The sequence below is a fragment of the Phyllobates terribilis genome, unplaced genomic scaffold (genome assembly GCF_046119375.1).
Source record: "Phyllobates terribilis strain yellow unplaced genomic scaffold, ASM4611937v1 Scaffold_2__4_contigs__length_985480577, whole genome shotgun sequence".
Taxonomy (NCBI): domain Eukaryota; kingdom Metazoa; phylum Chordata; class Amphibia; order Anura; family Dendrobatidae; genus Phyllobates; species Phyllobates terribilis.
This window is the reverse complement of record NW_027362762.1, coordinates 411,696,303-411,712,471: the sequence shown is the minus strand read 5'-3', so window position 1 is coordinate 411,712,471 and position 16,169 is coordinate 411,696,303. Positions and strand designations below refer to the sequence as shown.

At 42.1% G+C, this 16,169-nt stretch overlaps 2 protein-coding genes across 5 annotated transcripts in view; one reads left to right on the top strand and one right to left on the bottom strand.

Annotated features, from left to right (window-relative positions):
- LOC141212812 (merlin-like) overlaps positions 1–2,131 on the bottom strand; it is a 122,880-nt gene extending 120,749 nt beyond the window's left edge. The window contains exon 1 of one of the 4 annotated variants that reach the window (XM_073665122.1): positions 1,672–2,131. The gene's annotated coding sequence lies outside the window, so the exon portion shown is untranslated. The remainder of the gene's footprint in view (positions 1–1,671) is intronic. The other 3 variants (XM_073665127.1, XM_073665130.1, XM_073665128.1) reach the window with 3 other exon arrangements.
- Positions 2,132–6,672: 4,541 nt separating this feature from the next.
- Positions 6,673–15,317, top strand: MRPS17 (mitochondrial ribosomal protein S17). Its single transcript, XM_073665111.1, has 3 exons — positions 6,673–6,822; positions 11,259–11,397; positions 13,412–15,317. Exons 1-3 carry the CDS (start codon positions 6,734–6,736, stop codon positions 13,703–13,705), a joined length of 522 nt encoding a protein of 173 aa, XP_073521212.1. The 5' UTR covers positions 6,673–6,733; the 3' UTR covers positions 13,706–15,317.
- Positions 15,318–16,169: the final 852 nt, after the last annotated feature.

Here is a 16,169-nt window from a genome sequence, read left to right as displayed (position 1 = left end):
GCCCGGCAGGGGATTTCAGGTCCTCTGGCCAAGAAACCCGAAGGCACGGTCACACGCGTGGGACCAGCACCGCCGTCGTGGAGCGGAAGCCACTAGAAGGCCCCGAGTCACCGGCCATAAGGGTGAGCACCACACGGTACACTCAGGGACGTGGGCTACCTTTACCCGCCTCTAGCAAGGAAGCCAGAAGAGTACAATTAGTTGGGGAGGCCTACAACTCCGCCTGGCCAAGGGGAATCCCATCTGCTCAAGGACTGACCAGGCCCCGACCGCTAGCCAGTACTCCGGGAGGGTCTATCTTTGTCATCAGTAAAGACCCTGAACTACACCGCATCGTCTCTGAGTGGTTCCTACTACCCCCATCATCCACGTCGGCTGCCCTGAGGCCATACCCCTCCCGTTGGGGGTTATACCATCCACGCTGCACCATCCTTCCACCGGCCTCAGCGGTCTGCCCTGCAGCGGCAGCTCCATAGCTGCATTCAACGGGTGGCGTAGTCGTCCTACATCTACTGCTAATATACTGCCACTCAGCTTGACTCCCTGGGCACGGACCGGGTCACCGCCACGAGACTACTACCCCTATCAGATCCGGCTCCGGGTAGGCTCCCGCGTGCGCAACGCTACTCAGCACAGGCCCAGGGGCGCGTCACTGCCTGACCCCTCTAATCTTCAGTCCAGGTACAATAACAGCTCAGCATTACAATGATTTTGTCATGGAACCAGTAGCATGGCTATTTCTCCAAAGTATCTTATGGGCTGTTGTTCAATGTTACAACACCGGGCCGCACATTGCTCATGGTACTGTGAGCAGCCTAAATGGCCTACACATGCTGCCATGGCCTGCAGCATCTCCAGACTTGTCTCCCATTGAGTACATCTAGGATGTTATTGGCTGGCAATTGCAAAGGGAACTGCCAGCAGGGAATCTTGATGATTTGCATGCCAAAGTGCATTTAGGTGTGGCAAAATATTTTTCAGACAACCATTAACAACCTCATTGATAGCATGCAAAGTTAAGTGGATGTATTTATTTATTTATCTTGCTTTTATAGTGCCATTAATGTCCACCACACTCTACAGACATGATCATCAGATAGCCTTTCAGTATGTCCTTGGAGTGTTAGAGGAAACCAGAGTACACAGAAAAAAACCACTAAAACATGAAGACATACAAACTTCTTGCAGATGTTGCTCTTGGTGAAATTGGAACAAAGGACCCCAGCGCTGCAAAGTTACAGTGTTAACCACTGAGCCACCTTTTCTGCCTGTGGCTTTTATATTCAATACTGAATGAATTGAGTTGTTTGAAAAAAAATGTCATCCATTTTTTCATCATTTGCACGTCTACAAATCCTCTAATTTCCATAATTCCATAACTTTTCCTTTTTGGTGTTGCAATTTCAATGTTCAGAAGTGTATACTACATTATTATTATTATTATTATTATTATTGTGAAAAGTATTATGTGCACCATTCATTATTGATATGTAGATGTTTGGTGTTTATGCCATAGAACTGTAACAAATGTTCTTTTTTCCAAAGCTGAAATGTTCCCCATGACCTATTGAAGCTATTAATCTGGCATGTAATGTGCCCTGACTGTATATAATGGGAAGTCTACAAAACAATTCCTGCTCCTTATAATCTAAAGAAAGAGTTTTACTTTACCAGCCTTTAGAATTGCAAGAGATCAGAAGTTGTTAAATGCAGCATATTCATGGGGATGGTGTTCTCTTTCTCAGTTCCGTCTTTATATTTTGAATTCAGGTAATCCAGGTTTCCAGTTTCACAGTATAATCTCATATAATCCCATAAACTGCAGTAAAAGAAAGTTTATCCCATACTGGAGTGTTCAGGTGTTTGAAGAAAACAGACTTGATGCTAAAGATCCATTTCTAGGAAGAGTTCTGCCTGCTGCATATCATTTAGATAAATCCGGTGTAACAAAAAGCTGTCAATTCAAAGAAAAAGAGTCTTTAAAGTATGAAAATGTTGTAATTCCAGGAAGAGGCGTCCTATTCTGCTGACATGAGACTGAACACTGCTTCCTACACGTACAAGGGAGTCAAGGAAGAAGATATGAGAGCTGAAAACCATGACACATTATCGTAAACTAATAATGGCAGGAGTGTCAGCCAATGAAGACACAGGAAGGAATGTGTAGAACCTGAAAGGAATGATAGGTGAGTCAGGCCGCAGTGCAAGGAATGCGATTATCACCAGCCATGCCGGGGAGACGAAATCTGAGAGATTGCACATTATACAACTGCACAATTATTGCCAAGAATCACACGAAGATATAGATGCGCATTATATATGTATACCTGGTTATGAAGATGACAAAAAGTGCATGGTCTGCATAACACAGTGGGGTCGATTCATTAATGGTTTTACCCCAGAAAATTGGCAAAAAAGTTGGGAAAATTTGCAAAATTTTTGCACAATGTGGACTTGCAAAAAGGGTAGCCACTCCCGCCCATCCAATTCATCAAAAGTGCTGATGCTTTTTATCCCAGAAATACTGGCGAGTGTGAACGATGCCAGTCTTGATGAATCTGCCCCAAGTGGTTCTGATTTATCAAGACTGGTATTATGTGTCAGTCTTGAAGAAATGTGCACTGCAGTAAGATGCGGTAAATTAATTAAGGTGTGCACGCCTCTTAATGAATCTGGTGCATCTTTTAGCTGCAGTATGCCAACGCAAGAAATGTATGCCAGTTAGGGACTGGAGTGTATTTCTGTTGTAATTTACAGCACTTTAGTTGCCTAAATTTTGATATGTTTATCATGCGGTCTCGGTCACTTTTCGAAAAGTTGGTAGAGCTGTAGGGACTGTCATAGAAATGCCAAAAGTAGTCAAATCTTTGCACAACTACAAGTTGTTCAAACATTGTGCAACATTCCAAGCTATTTTACACCAGAAAACTGTCATAAATTATAAATGGGACCCAGTAACTCTTTTAGATGCCCAGTACTTTCAGCAGTATTTCCACAGGGCTGCCTGCCCAATGACCCATAACATAGCTGAGTAATCACAGTACCCCATACCATTTGGTTTAATGGCATCTCCAGTACAGTGCAAACTATTGTTTTAAGTGAAGGATATGTCCATATAAAGGTTTCTTATGAGGATTTTAGTGTGAAAAAAACTTGCAATAATCTTCTTACTTGTTTCATTGGGAAAAGACACCTATAGCTAGTTTTTTTGTGTTATTTTTAACATGTGAAAAGAAACATCATATAAAATCTTATTGCATTTTCCAAATTGCCTTTGAAATAAAATGAAAGTGAAAACAAAGGCCCTATTGGAAAAAATGTGTCAATAATGTTTGCTTATTTGTTTCTTTTGTGCTTTCCACATTTCTGGCAGAAAAATCTGCATCAAGAAACTCTGTGTGCACATACCCCAATACTGCCTTCTATATCTACATAACTAAAGAGGCTTCAATACCCTTATGGTAGGTCTTAACTAATATGCCCTATAACTGGACCTCCAAAGCAGTGGCAGACAGAATTCCTACATAACAAACAGAACTAAAGGAAGAAGCCTGCATTGGAAAAGTAATCTGTTATTGTGGTCTTGTGATGCTGGCTATCGTCACTTCTCATGGACAAGCCAAGAGGCAGGGGAGTCAAGAAGACCGGGGTCAAATACCAAGAGAGCACGGCAAAGGCAGAGGGGCAAGGCGAAGGCAGAGGGGCAAGACAAAGGCAGAGGGGCAAGACAAAGGCAGAGGGGCAAGACAAAGGCAGAGGGGCAAGGCAGAGGGGCAAGACAAAGGCAGAGGGGCAAGACAAAGGAGTCAACAGGTCACAGTCCTAAGTCAGCAGTCCAAACGGTGAGGATTGAGACAAAGGGACTAGGTAAAAAAATAGTCAAAGGCAGAACACTAAAGCATAAGGCACACACCCCACCAAGCAACGATATGAATGACAATGGTCTGGCTATTGCCAGCTGGCTAAATAGCCAGGCGATCACGCAAAAAGGTGACACCTAGAGGAAGCCCAGCCAACCTGGCCTGATTGGGCTGCTGGGCAACCTTAAATTTGCATGGGGACCACCCAGCATGCCCCAGCCCCTGATTGAGAGGCTGGACTATCACTAATTAGTATAAAAATAGTCAGTACGCGCCAGTCCCTGATTTGGCGGCTGGGCTGTCCCATTCACAATACTAACTGCCATCTATTGGGTGGCTAAGCTGTCACTCACTGCATCCCTAGGACAGTGAGTGGCGAATTTGTGACAGGTTTTCCTTTTGTCGGGGACTGAAGGGTGGCATTTCAACGCTTGCTTTGAAATACCTTTTCTTTTTCCTATTTAGTCTCTTTGGTTAAAAATTTCTATTTTATATAATGTGAGACATTTCTGCAGCTGTGTCATAATGCATCGGTTTGACCCAAATCACTATTTACAACGATGTCCATTATTGAAGTCATGTAGGACATTGTCATTAATGTTATGGATGATGACTATGTTATCCCAGGTAGAGAAATTTAGATATTTTTATCTTAACCCCTTAAGAACCCTGGGATTTTCCGTTTTTGCATTTTAGTTTTTTGCTCCCCTTGTTCCCAGAGCCATAGCGTTTTTATTTTTTGGTCAATATGGCCATGTGAGGGCTTATTTTTTGCAGGACGAGTTGTACTTTTGAACTACATTACTGGTTTTACCATATCATCTACGGTAAAACGGGAAAGAAATTCCAAGTGCGGTGAAATTGCAAAAAAAGTGCAATACCACAGATGTATTTTTTAAATTTTTTATACCACGTTCACTGAATGCTAAAACTGACCTACCTTTCTTATTCTCCAGGTCATTACGAGTTAGTAGACACCAAACATGTATAGGTTCTTTCTTTATTTAAGCGGTGAAAAAAAATCCAAAGTTTGCTTAAAAAAAATATATATATGGCGCCATTTTCCAAGACCCGTAGCGTCTCCATTTTTCAAGATCTGGGGCCAGGTGAGGGCTTATTTTTTGCGCGCCGAGCTGAAGTTTTTATTGATACCATTTTGGGGTAGATCCGATGTTTTGATCGCCCGTTATTGCATTTTATTGAAATGTTGAGGAGACCAAAAAACGTAATTCTGGCGTTTAGCATTTTTTTTCTCGTTAAGCCGTTTGCTGATCGGATTAATTCTTTTTTTATATTGATAGATCGGGCGATTCTGAACGCGGCGATACCAAATATGTGTATGTGGTTTTTTTGTTTTATTATTTTATTTTGAATGGGGCAAAAGGGGGGTGATTTAAAATTTTATATTTTTTTTTTATATTTTTTTAACATTTTTTTTAGACTTTTTGCTTGCTTCTATAGTCTCCATAGGAGACTAGAAGCAGCAACTGTCTGATCACCTCTGCTACATAAAGGTGATGAACAGATCACCTCTATGTAGCAGAAATGCTCCTGTGCTATGAGCGCCGACCACTAGGTGGCGCTCATAGAAATCTTTTCATGACAACCACTGGGGTCTGCTGTCTGAGATTGACAGAGGCATTTAACATGTTAACAGCCGCGGGTGGATCGCGATTCCACCCGCAGTTGTTGCGGGCACTTGTCAGCTGTAAGAATCAGCTGACATGTGCCCGGTTCAGTGTGGGCTCAGCGCTGGAGCCCGCGCTGAACATGGGGTGACAGCCTGGTGTGTACTATTACACCCCCCAGGCAGTAAAGGGGTTAAAGGGGTTGTCCAAGTTGAGCAGTCTGCAGTCACTCTGACTGCAGTCTTGCGAATCCTCACAGTGCGCACAGTACTGTAAGGATTCTCTGGTGCCGGTGGCGAGACCGGGTGGTCATGAGACCAAAAGTATGCGATATGTATACATACTTCCAGCCTCAATCCAACTAGACGTGCGCAGCCTCGCTCAATTTACAGGGCTGAAATCATACAGCCAGGGCCTTATCCATACTGTCCATGGTCAGGCAGTATGTATCTGCTGTCACGGCCCCTTTAAATGCCGGCGACCTGTAGTCACGCTGCAATGGTCTTTTCCCTAGTGCATGAAAATGCATAGTTGTGTCTTCCCCATAACAGCTCCACTCATCTACTTGAGTAACTATTTAATATTCTGTAGTATTCGCACTAGAGGTTTGGTTAAAATTTACAAAATGATGTGATCAGATTGAGGGAAGCTGAGATTAGATTTGTGGTGGCAGAACCACGGTCAGCAGGAATCAGGCTCTCTACATATTCCAGCCACGTACTGTATGCTTTACACTGAAATATTGCAGTGGATTACGGGCCTGAGTCATTAAGAATGGGGCAGTATACTCCAGTCCTAATGATTGTGACCCCTGGCATCAGATGTACCTCACTAGGGCACCGTCCAGCTGGAGAGCGCCACCGCCAGAAACGTTACTCCAGTCAGCAGAGGCGGAAATATTCATGACATGCATGAGCAGCCCTAGCCATGCCACTGTGCTGCTTCCATTGTGGCAGAGCTGGTCAGGACTGGCGTAAAAACTCTAAAAGGAGAGTTCAGCAACCATTCAAAGTGTCTAAACCAAAGAGAAGGTTTACAATAGGGATCACTCAAAGGAGGTGGTGTGGGGTGTTCTGGGAAAATCACTTGCTTTGCCCATAGAGCTAGAGATATATAATATTTTCTTTGTACAATATGATAATTAGAATAGCCGGTATTTTAGCAGCCATTCCTGTGCCACACGTTTTCTTTGCTGTACTTTTCCACACAGCCAGCAGATGGCGATCTAACAAACAGACTCTGTTCATGGTCTCGCCAGATAGATGCGGGTTAATAGAAGTCTCTGACGTCACCAATGCGACAAAGGTCGGAGGGACAGGAAGCGGCGGCTGGAGGTGAGTGGCAGTGCAGTGTGCTCATGTAGTATGTGTAGTTTCGGTACAGTGTGTCAGTCTCGTTGCTGCGTGGACTGTACTTTTCTGCTTCATATATTGCAGGGCAGACTACCTGCCATTGTCTATGTATACGTGTGCACTGGCAGTGACGTGTAACATGATCAGCAGCAATGAATAGTACAGTGCTATATTACTATATACACAGTGTGATATATATATTATATATATATATACTGGTCTGCAGGGCTAGGTAGCAGAGGGAAGGCTCCCTGGGATGCATGGAGACTGGCAGTGCCGCTTGGTGCATTCCTTACCAGCTTGTGTCAGGATGTAGTATTGCGGTCTTATCTGCGGACATCTTGTTTCTGGCCTCATGATCATTGCTGTCATTAATTGCTCAGAACTTCCATCTGCAGGACCAGTACAGACGAATGTACGATAAAATGCCATTCCTAACCCAGACGTCCTGGTGCGTCCTCAGGATATACCATAACTGTGTGTTATCTAATCCCCAGCATTGCGGCCCCCCCTGTGTCAGGTTCATGATCTTTGCCTCAGTGACTGGGGTCCTGTCTGGTACATCATCAATTAAAGCTAAGGTGTGGACAGAAGACCTTTCTGGGGCTCGTGGGGACCACAAACACCCTGGTCTGAGGGCACCCTCACAGTAGAGAAACATGATTACAATGACAGGTAGTTGTACCCTGCAACATAGGAAGCAGAAAAGTACAGTCCAGCCACAAGGCTGACACACTGTAACGAATCTACACTGACCATAAACTGATGTAGGTCCCTCTCCCACCCATCACAGGAACTTATTAACTTGTTTCACTCTTGGCTATTTTCAGAAGTTCTATAGAAGCTGGTGGCGATGGCCTCACATTCTCCATATAAAGCTGTTATAGAGGGGGGCTTAGGGCTGGTCCCGCATTTATCAGATATTTATGGCATACCTTGTGTAAACATCATATAAGGCTGATATGGGAATATCCATTTAAAGAATTTTTCCTACATTTGATTTGTATAACAGATCCAGGTGATATGTCTAATCACTGGCTGCCCTTTACCACCGCAGTAAGGCCTCATTGAAATGTCTGTTTTTAAACACGTATGTGAAAAACGGTACTGGTTTCATCAGTGTGTGGTCCGTGTGTCCGTTTATATCAGTGTTTTTCACGAATGGTTAAATGACAAAAGTTCTCCTATCAGTGTTAAATACATGCAGCAAACTGATGCAAACGCCAGAACTGTAGAAAAAGGAGCATGGACCGCACATCCCAATGTTCATACTTAAATTTTTGCCTGGCGGCATTAGATCTAACAAACTGAGCATGAGATTCTTAGTTTACCATTCTGATCAGACTGTATGAAGCCCACTACAGCGTCTCAGTAAACCTCTCAGTGCGTTCCTAGCTTGAAAGGTGCGGCACAGTGCGCATACCACCATCACAGCAACAGTGCACAAGCAGGGCGGGCAACCCAGCACCTTACAGCATCCATTCTGCAAGACTGAGTCCCCGCCGACACAACACCGCAGCAACAAATACCAGGTGAATGGATGTATAAATACAAGAAACTCACCTTCCACAAGCTCTCAGACTGGACTGAGAGTAAAAATAGGCCTATTCCCTCTTGCAGTCTCCTGCTAATTTAAAAACACCTGGGTCAGGAAGGTGAGTTGTTTTTGTTTTTTTTTTACATCCATTCACCTGGTGTTGGGTGCTGTGTGGCAGCCATTGTTGCTGCAGTGTTGTGCTGGTGCGGCCTGGAGTCATGGGGAGTCAGTCTTGCAGCATGGGTGTTGTAAGGCATTGGGTTGCCCGCCTTGCTGGTGCATTATTGCTGCGATGGTGGTTTGTGCACTGCACCACACCTTTCAGGTTAGGAACCCCCTTAGAGGTTCACCACGACGCTGTAGTGGGCTTCATACAGTCTGATCAGAATGATAAACTAAGAACCTGATTTCCAGTTTGTACATACAAAGTATGGATATTGGGATGTGCGGTCCTTGTCTTTTTCTACAGTTCTGACACTGATTCCATACATGTGCTGTCCATGTTATTCACAGACCCATAGATTTTGTATCGCCATTTTTCATCCGGAAAAAAACGGACATTTCTTTATGAGTTTTACAAAGACACACGGTCCATAACAAAATACAGACATGTAAATAACACCATAAATTCTAATGGGTATGTGTTGTAGCTGTGAAAAACATATTTATTTATTTTGGAGGGAGGTGGATTAATATTAAAAGTTGATTTGAATTTTATTGTATGGCTCATTACAGTTGTGGATGTACTGATTATACCTGTTTTTCTCATAATGAAACAGTTTGTCAGGAGAAATGGCTCTTACTCTCCTAACACTTGATTCAACTATTTCTAGGCATCCTATGTGACATACCCCTGAAATAATTCACTGACGTCTATGCACCTATTAGACCTGGAGGCATTTATTACTCCCCCACCTAGCATGGCAAGCTGTCACATTCTCACCCATGGGCCAGAGCCACCTCTCCCTGGGAAACCAGGTCCCATAGTCACTGTATACCATGTAATCCAAGGGTTTATCTGACAGGGATCAGAGTTCTATCTAATCCTGGTTGTTAGAGCCGGTATTGTCTGTATAATACAGCCAGTGCCGACCAATATCAATGCAGTCACTGCTCCTTCAATCACACCACGACCTGTCATAGGCCACATGCACACGTTCAGTATTTTACATAAGCCAAAACCAGGAGTGGGGGATAAATACAGAAGTGGTGACGTGTTTCTATTATACTTTTCCTCTGATTGTTCCACTCCTGGTTTTGGCTTACAAATACTGATGGAAAAAAAACTCCACATGTGCAAGTAGCCATAATAGTACATCTGTCTGCAGGTATGCCCCGCTCACAGTGATATGCTATTATGCCATAGGGAGAAACATGTTGTAAAAGTGTGACTGATGGTGGGCATGTTGTTTCCAGCATCAGTGGGGGTTTTAACAGTCTCTCAAATCTTTACCTCGCAAGTCATGATTGGTAGGCTCAGTTTACACTTAGGCTGTGTGCCCACAATTCTTATTTTAAGCGTTTCCGCAACGGCAAAAACGCTTAAAAAACGCTTGGTATAAGGTCTGCCATGTTCCCCAATGATAATCCGCATGTGCTGTGCAGATGCTGCGGAAATTTCCGCTGCGGGTTATCACTGCAGAAAAAAACGCAGCACTACCAATTATTTTGTGGAAGCGCGGCGTTTTCGCCGCCATTGACTTGCATTGGAACGCTTGGATTACGCATCACTGGATCTGTACATGCGGAATCCATGCGTTTCAATGTGCGGATGGTACCCGGGTCTGGAGGACAGGAGACTCTCATCCAGACCCGGGTACCATCGTACCTGTAAAAAAAAAAAAAAAAAGAATAAAATAAAAAATAAATATTTTATTTACCTTCTGATGGCCCCCAGTGTGCTTGTCTTCGCTTGCCGGCAGATCGCGGTGGACTGAAGGACCTGCGCTGACGTCATTTAGTCATGTGACGGCAGGTCCTTCAGTGTACCGCGAGCTGCCGGCAAGCCAGGACTGAGCGAATAAAGACTGCGGGGGCCATCAGAAGGTAAGTATAGATTTTTTTTTTTATTATTTTCTACCATTCTTTTACGGTCACACTATATGCCGTTTGCATGGATTTATATAGTGTGACCAAGTTGCCAAGCACTTTCCAAGTGATGCTAAAATCGCTTGGAAAGCGCTTGTCAACCCGCATGCGGAAATGCATGTGAAGAACGCTTCACTTCCGCATGTCCCTGGCAGGAAAAACACATGTACAATCCGCATGTACAAGCCGCATGTACAATCCGCATGCGTTTTTTCTGCCAGGGAGATGCAGAAATGCTCAGGAAAAAATCCGGAGCATTTCTGCATCGTGGGCACATAGCCTTATACTGTGTTTTCCCCTGAGGACTACGTCGAGGTTTCTGTCGTAATCCTTAAACTGTATTCCAGCGCGAACATCGACCGAGTCCTGATGGAGCCATTCACTTGGATAAAACTGACAGTCTCTCTAGAGTCTAAACACAGTCTGGCCTCCATTCTTGCAGTATTCATATTTTTCAGATGTGCATTAAAGTGATTAGCCATGAATTCTACCAGGACAGCGGCCATACCGGGTCCACAGTGATGCCATCAGCTTCATTCAAGTAAATGGCTCTGTCAGGGTTGCTGTCGGAATACAATTTTTCAGTATTCTGTCAAAAACCCCAACATAGAGCTCAGCGAAGAGCACTGTGTTAATGTGAACCTAGCCTTACTAGCCTTACTTTTATTGTCTTAATGTAAATGCAATAAGTGGCCATGTCAGTGATAAATTAATATGAAATGTTTCTTGGTTCAGGTGTACTCAGTTATCACCATGTCAGTGATGAATTAATATGAAATGTCTCTTGGTTCAGGTGTACTCAGTTCACCATGTCAGTCATTCGCACCACTGTTCATGCCAAATGGATTGTAGGAAAAGTAATAGGCACAAAGATGAAAAAAACAGCTAAAGTACGTGTGACAAGGATGGTGTTGGATTCCTACTTACTAAAGGTGAGTGCAGCTTTTGTATTCTTTCTCCTTAGGCTACGTTCACATTATAGAAATGCTGTATGCTGAACTTTCTGTCGGAGGGTTACATCTACAACCCCTGGCAAAAATTATGGAATCACCGGGCTCGGAGGATGTTCATTCAGTTGTTTAATGTTGTTGAAAAAAAAGCAGATCACAGACATGGTACAAAACTAAAGTCATTTCAAATGGCAACTTTAGGGCTTTAAGAAACACTAAAAGAAATCAAGATTAAAAATGTGGTACTCAGTAAGGGTAATTTTTTTCAGACCAAGCTGAGGGAAAAAATTATGGAATCACTGAATTCTGAGGAAAAAATTGTGGAATCAACCTGTAAATTTTCATTTCCAAAACTAATACCTGCATCAAATTAGATCTGCTCATTAGTCTGCATCTAAAAAGGAGTGATCACACCTTGAGAGCTGTTGCACCAAGTGGACTGACATGAATCATGGCTCCAACACGAGACATGTCAATTGAAACAAAGGAGAGGATTATCAAACTCTTAAAAGAAGGTAAATCATCACGCAATGTTGCAAAAGATGCTGGTTGTTCACAGTCAGCTGTGTCTAAAATCTGGACCAAATACAAACAACATGGGAAGGTTGTTAAAGTCAAACATACTGGTAGACCAAGGAAGACCGGAAACTTAAAGCAATATGTCTCCAAAACAGGAAATGCACAACAAAACAAATGAGGAACGAATGGGAGGAAACTGGAGTCAATGTCTGTGACCGAACTGTAAGAAACTTCCTAAAGGAAATGGGATTTACATACAGAAAAGCTAAACATAAGCCATCATTAACACCTAAACAGAAAAAAACAAGGTTACAATGGGCTAAGGAAAAGCAACCGTGGACTGTGGATGACTGGATGAAAGTCATATTCAGTGATGAATTACAAATCTGCATTGGGCAAGGTGATGATGCTGAAACTTTTGTTTGGTGCCGTTCCAATGAGATTTATTAAGATGACTGCATGAAGAGAACATGCAAATTTCCACAGTCATTGATGATATGGGGCTGCATGTGAGGTAAAGGCAATGGGGAGATGGCTGTCATTACATACTCAATAAATACCCAAGTTTACTTTGATATTTTGGACAGTTTTCTTATCCCATCAATTGAAAGGATGTTTGGGGATGATTACATCATTTTTCAAGATGATAATGCATCCTGCCATAGAGCAAAAACTGTGAAAACATTCCTTGAAAGAAGACACATAAGGTCAATGTCATGGCCTGCAAATAGTCCGGATCTCAATCCAATTGAAAATCTTTGGTGGAAGTTGAAGAAAATGGTCCATGACAAGGCTCCAACCTGCAAAGCTAATCTGGCAACAGCAATCAGAGAAAGTTGGACCCAGATTGATGAAGAGCACTGTTTGTCACTCATTAAGTCCGTGCCTCAGAGACTGCAAGCTGTTATTAAAGCCAGAAGTGGTGCAACAAAATACTAGTGATGTATTGGAGTGTTCTTTTGTGTGTTTGTTTTTCATGATTCCATAATTTTTTCCTCAGAATTGAGTGATTCCATAATGTTTTCCCTCTGCTTGGTCTGAAAAAAATTACCCTTACTGAGTACCACATTTTAATCTTGATTTCTTTTAGTGTTTCTTAAAGCAATAAAGTTGCCATTTGAAATGACTTTAGTTTTGTGCCATGTCTGTGATCTGCTTTTTTTTCAACAACATTAAACAACTGAATGAACATCCTCCGAGCCCGGTGATTCCATAATTTTTGCCAGGGGTTGTATAACATGTCTATTCACTTCAGTGAGGCAAACATTCAAAAAATGAAACTCCTGACTCCATTTGACCTCCTTACCCTCTATGTCAAGTATATTTTGTGAGACACAATAGCGTAGTCTACCACTTTTTTGTGTCCTGTTAAAAAAAAAAAAAAAAAAAAACATTTTATGCTTAGCCATGTGAATTCTCTGATTATGAGTGCATGTACAGCAGTAATGAAGACTAAATGTTGTTCCTTTCATTTTAGTATTACAACAAGAGGAAGACTTACTTTGCCCATGATGCAGAGCAGCAGTGCACAGTAGGCGACATTGTGCTGCTGAAAGCTTTACCCGAAAGAAGAAGCAAGCACGTCACTCACGTACTGTCTGAAATAGTTTTTAAAGTGGGCAGAGTGGTCGACCCTTTAACTGGGAAGCTCTGTGCGGGCAGCAAATTTCTGGAGAGTTTAGAGGACATTAAAGTAGATGATCTGGATAAACATCTCCAAGATCTGAAAATCTCAGCTGGCATAAGTGAAGAGAAGAAGGCAGATTCATGAAGATCTACAGTTATTCTCTATGAAAACTTTATGTATTATAAATATTACTCCACATAGGAGTCATAAAAGTTATGTCCTTTTTCTATATTTCATTGATTGTTTTTATTTCTACTATGATATTTCTTGTAATAAGTTCATTATTTTCTCAGAGACTGCAATAATTTGAAGGGGATGTCCATTCGTGACCTATTGATGATCTATCCGTAGTCTTCCATTTCAGAATTTGTGAGAGACCAACATACAGTGCCCCCACTATTCAACTGTTTTATGCTTTGACGGCGGCTGGATGGAAGCATTTTGAATAGAACTGCAAAGTGCATTTGCATTTGTTGCATAGTGGCCACTGATGAGCACTGCAGAACCGCTCCTATTCCGTACCGGGCTTTGGCCTTTACACATTAACTGAAGCTCTGCTTTGCGACTTTGTCGAAAATGTTTTCATCTGGCCACTGACTGAGCAAATAACAGCTGTTCGGTGGGAATGCCGGGTATCGGACTCCCAACAATCTGATATTGAAAGCATATACTTTGGATAGGCCATCAATATTTTGTAACCTTACAAACCCTTAAACCACGGTAACATTCCAATTACATTGCCATGTCCTCAGCCTAATTTGCACAAAAACTGTATGTCTCCAGCCCCATCTAACATCATGTAAACATTATGAGCTGCAGTCCCAGTTCTTAAAGGTTTCAGCTGATCAACAGCTTTAGGGTAGGCTCCCATAGGGAGAATTTACTTGCTGAAAATCTGCCTTATATTACAATAGCTGCATTGTGAATGAGGTATCCCAAACTCACATGCTGCGGAGAAAATATTTAGTGAAAATTGACCGGCGCATTTCACCAATAAATAGCAGCAAAATACACTGCTGATTTCTCACTGCTGATGTTCCTCAGGAAAAATGTGCCATGCTCCAAATCTGCTCCAAAATCTTCTGGAAAATCTGTTTGAACATAGCTCTATAAATGCAATATATTAGGATCTTTGGCATCAGTCATGGATCTAGGAAAACTGCAACTAAGAGCTGTCAAGTGTCATATTACTGTCAGCACCACTCAGTGATGGGAGCTATTATGGCAGTATACGGCACCTGACCACTGAAGCCATTGATTGCTGCCGAGGTCATATACCAGCCATGTGTAAACCAACACTAAGGACTGCAGAAGTAAGAATAGTTTGATGCATGACATCTATGGAGATTTTTCTACATGTTTTTAATGATACAAAATAATTATTTTGTGCTGCTAAATCCATCTTTTCCTGCAGACTGCATTAGTCTTTGGACATTTTTCTGACCATTAAAGGGAATAAGATCAAATCCACCAAAAGTCCATATATGAGCATGCAGGTCTTTGATGGCTAAATCCACTGGTACCTTTATATCTTCTACCTGTTGCTGCCTTCCTAAGCAATTAACATTTTCATTTATATGTGATTGGGAAGTGCTCTGTCACACCTCAATCATCTATCTGCCTCCTGAGGATGTCTCTGTCTCCTCAGCACCAGCCTCTTTAGCTTGAGTGATCACTGTCTGTGTGATGTCCAGCACCAGGCAAGGAAATCAGACAGAGCTATCAATAAAAAGTCTGGTTCCGGGTGAGGAAATAACCTCTGGAGGTGGTGGCTTGTTCTGAGCTCTGTCACACCCAGAGCACTTTACAGCTTATGTGTATGTGAATGAAAAGACACTAATTACTTGGGAATGCAGCCACAGATAGAAGATATAAAGGTGGTGATGGATTTACAGTTCAAAGACCTGCATGCTTTTATATGAAGTTTGAGGGGTTGATCTTACTGACAGATTCCCTTTAACTTCCATTTAATGCAGCTGCTTTAAAGCACACAATACATGCTAAATAAGTAGAACATATATCTTCTACATACTTACATTTAAGGAGGATTTGTGAGTATTCTTTGCTCTTGTAAAACAGTTGCCCTGTGTACAACATGGTATGGAGAACTATTCGCTGTCTTGTTTGATGGCTCCTGATAGCTAAATGGCACAATATGTGTTTTAGTTTCTGTTGTCATTTTTGCTTAGTTCAGTAAAAAGTTAAATGACGTGTTACCGCAGGCCAGGGTGTGTTTGCAGCAGACAAGTAGACACATCTATGATAAATCTTTATTTTTTTTTTTCTCTGATAACTTTGTGGAAACCAGTCTGAAAATAGAAGTTCAAATCAGGATATGGCCTGTAAATGCTTCCAATGTTTGCAAAATGCTGCTTTGTCCAGACTTTCATATTTGACTTTATTATACAATGTTCATTTGTCTTTGGATAAAAAGACAAGTTTGTAAACGGAAACGCCAATAAAATCTGTGTGTTTCATAATTATTAGGTGGTCTTTCAAGGGAAGGTGCATTTTTACATTAAAATATTTTTAGTAGTTCCAGTAGATCTAAAAAAAAAAAAAAAAAAAATCACTAAATTTAGAAGAAATACCTATATTAAAAATGTAC

Excerpts from the sequence above, each read along its gene's own strand:
- MRPS17 (XM_073665111.1), top strand. The coding sequence starts at position 6,734 with ATGGTCTCGCCAGATAGATGCGGGTTAATAGAAGTCTCTGACGTCACC. Across the intron at positions 6,823-11,258 it reads ACAGGAAGCGGCGGCTGGAG|GTGTACTCAGTTCACCATGT; the intron begins GTGAGTGGCAGT and ends CTCTTGGTTCAG. Across the intron at positions 11,398-13,411 it reads TGGATTCCTACTTACTAAAG|TATTACAACAAGAGGAAGAC; the intron begins GTGAGTGCAGCT and ends CTTTCATTTTAG.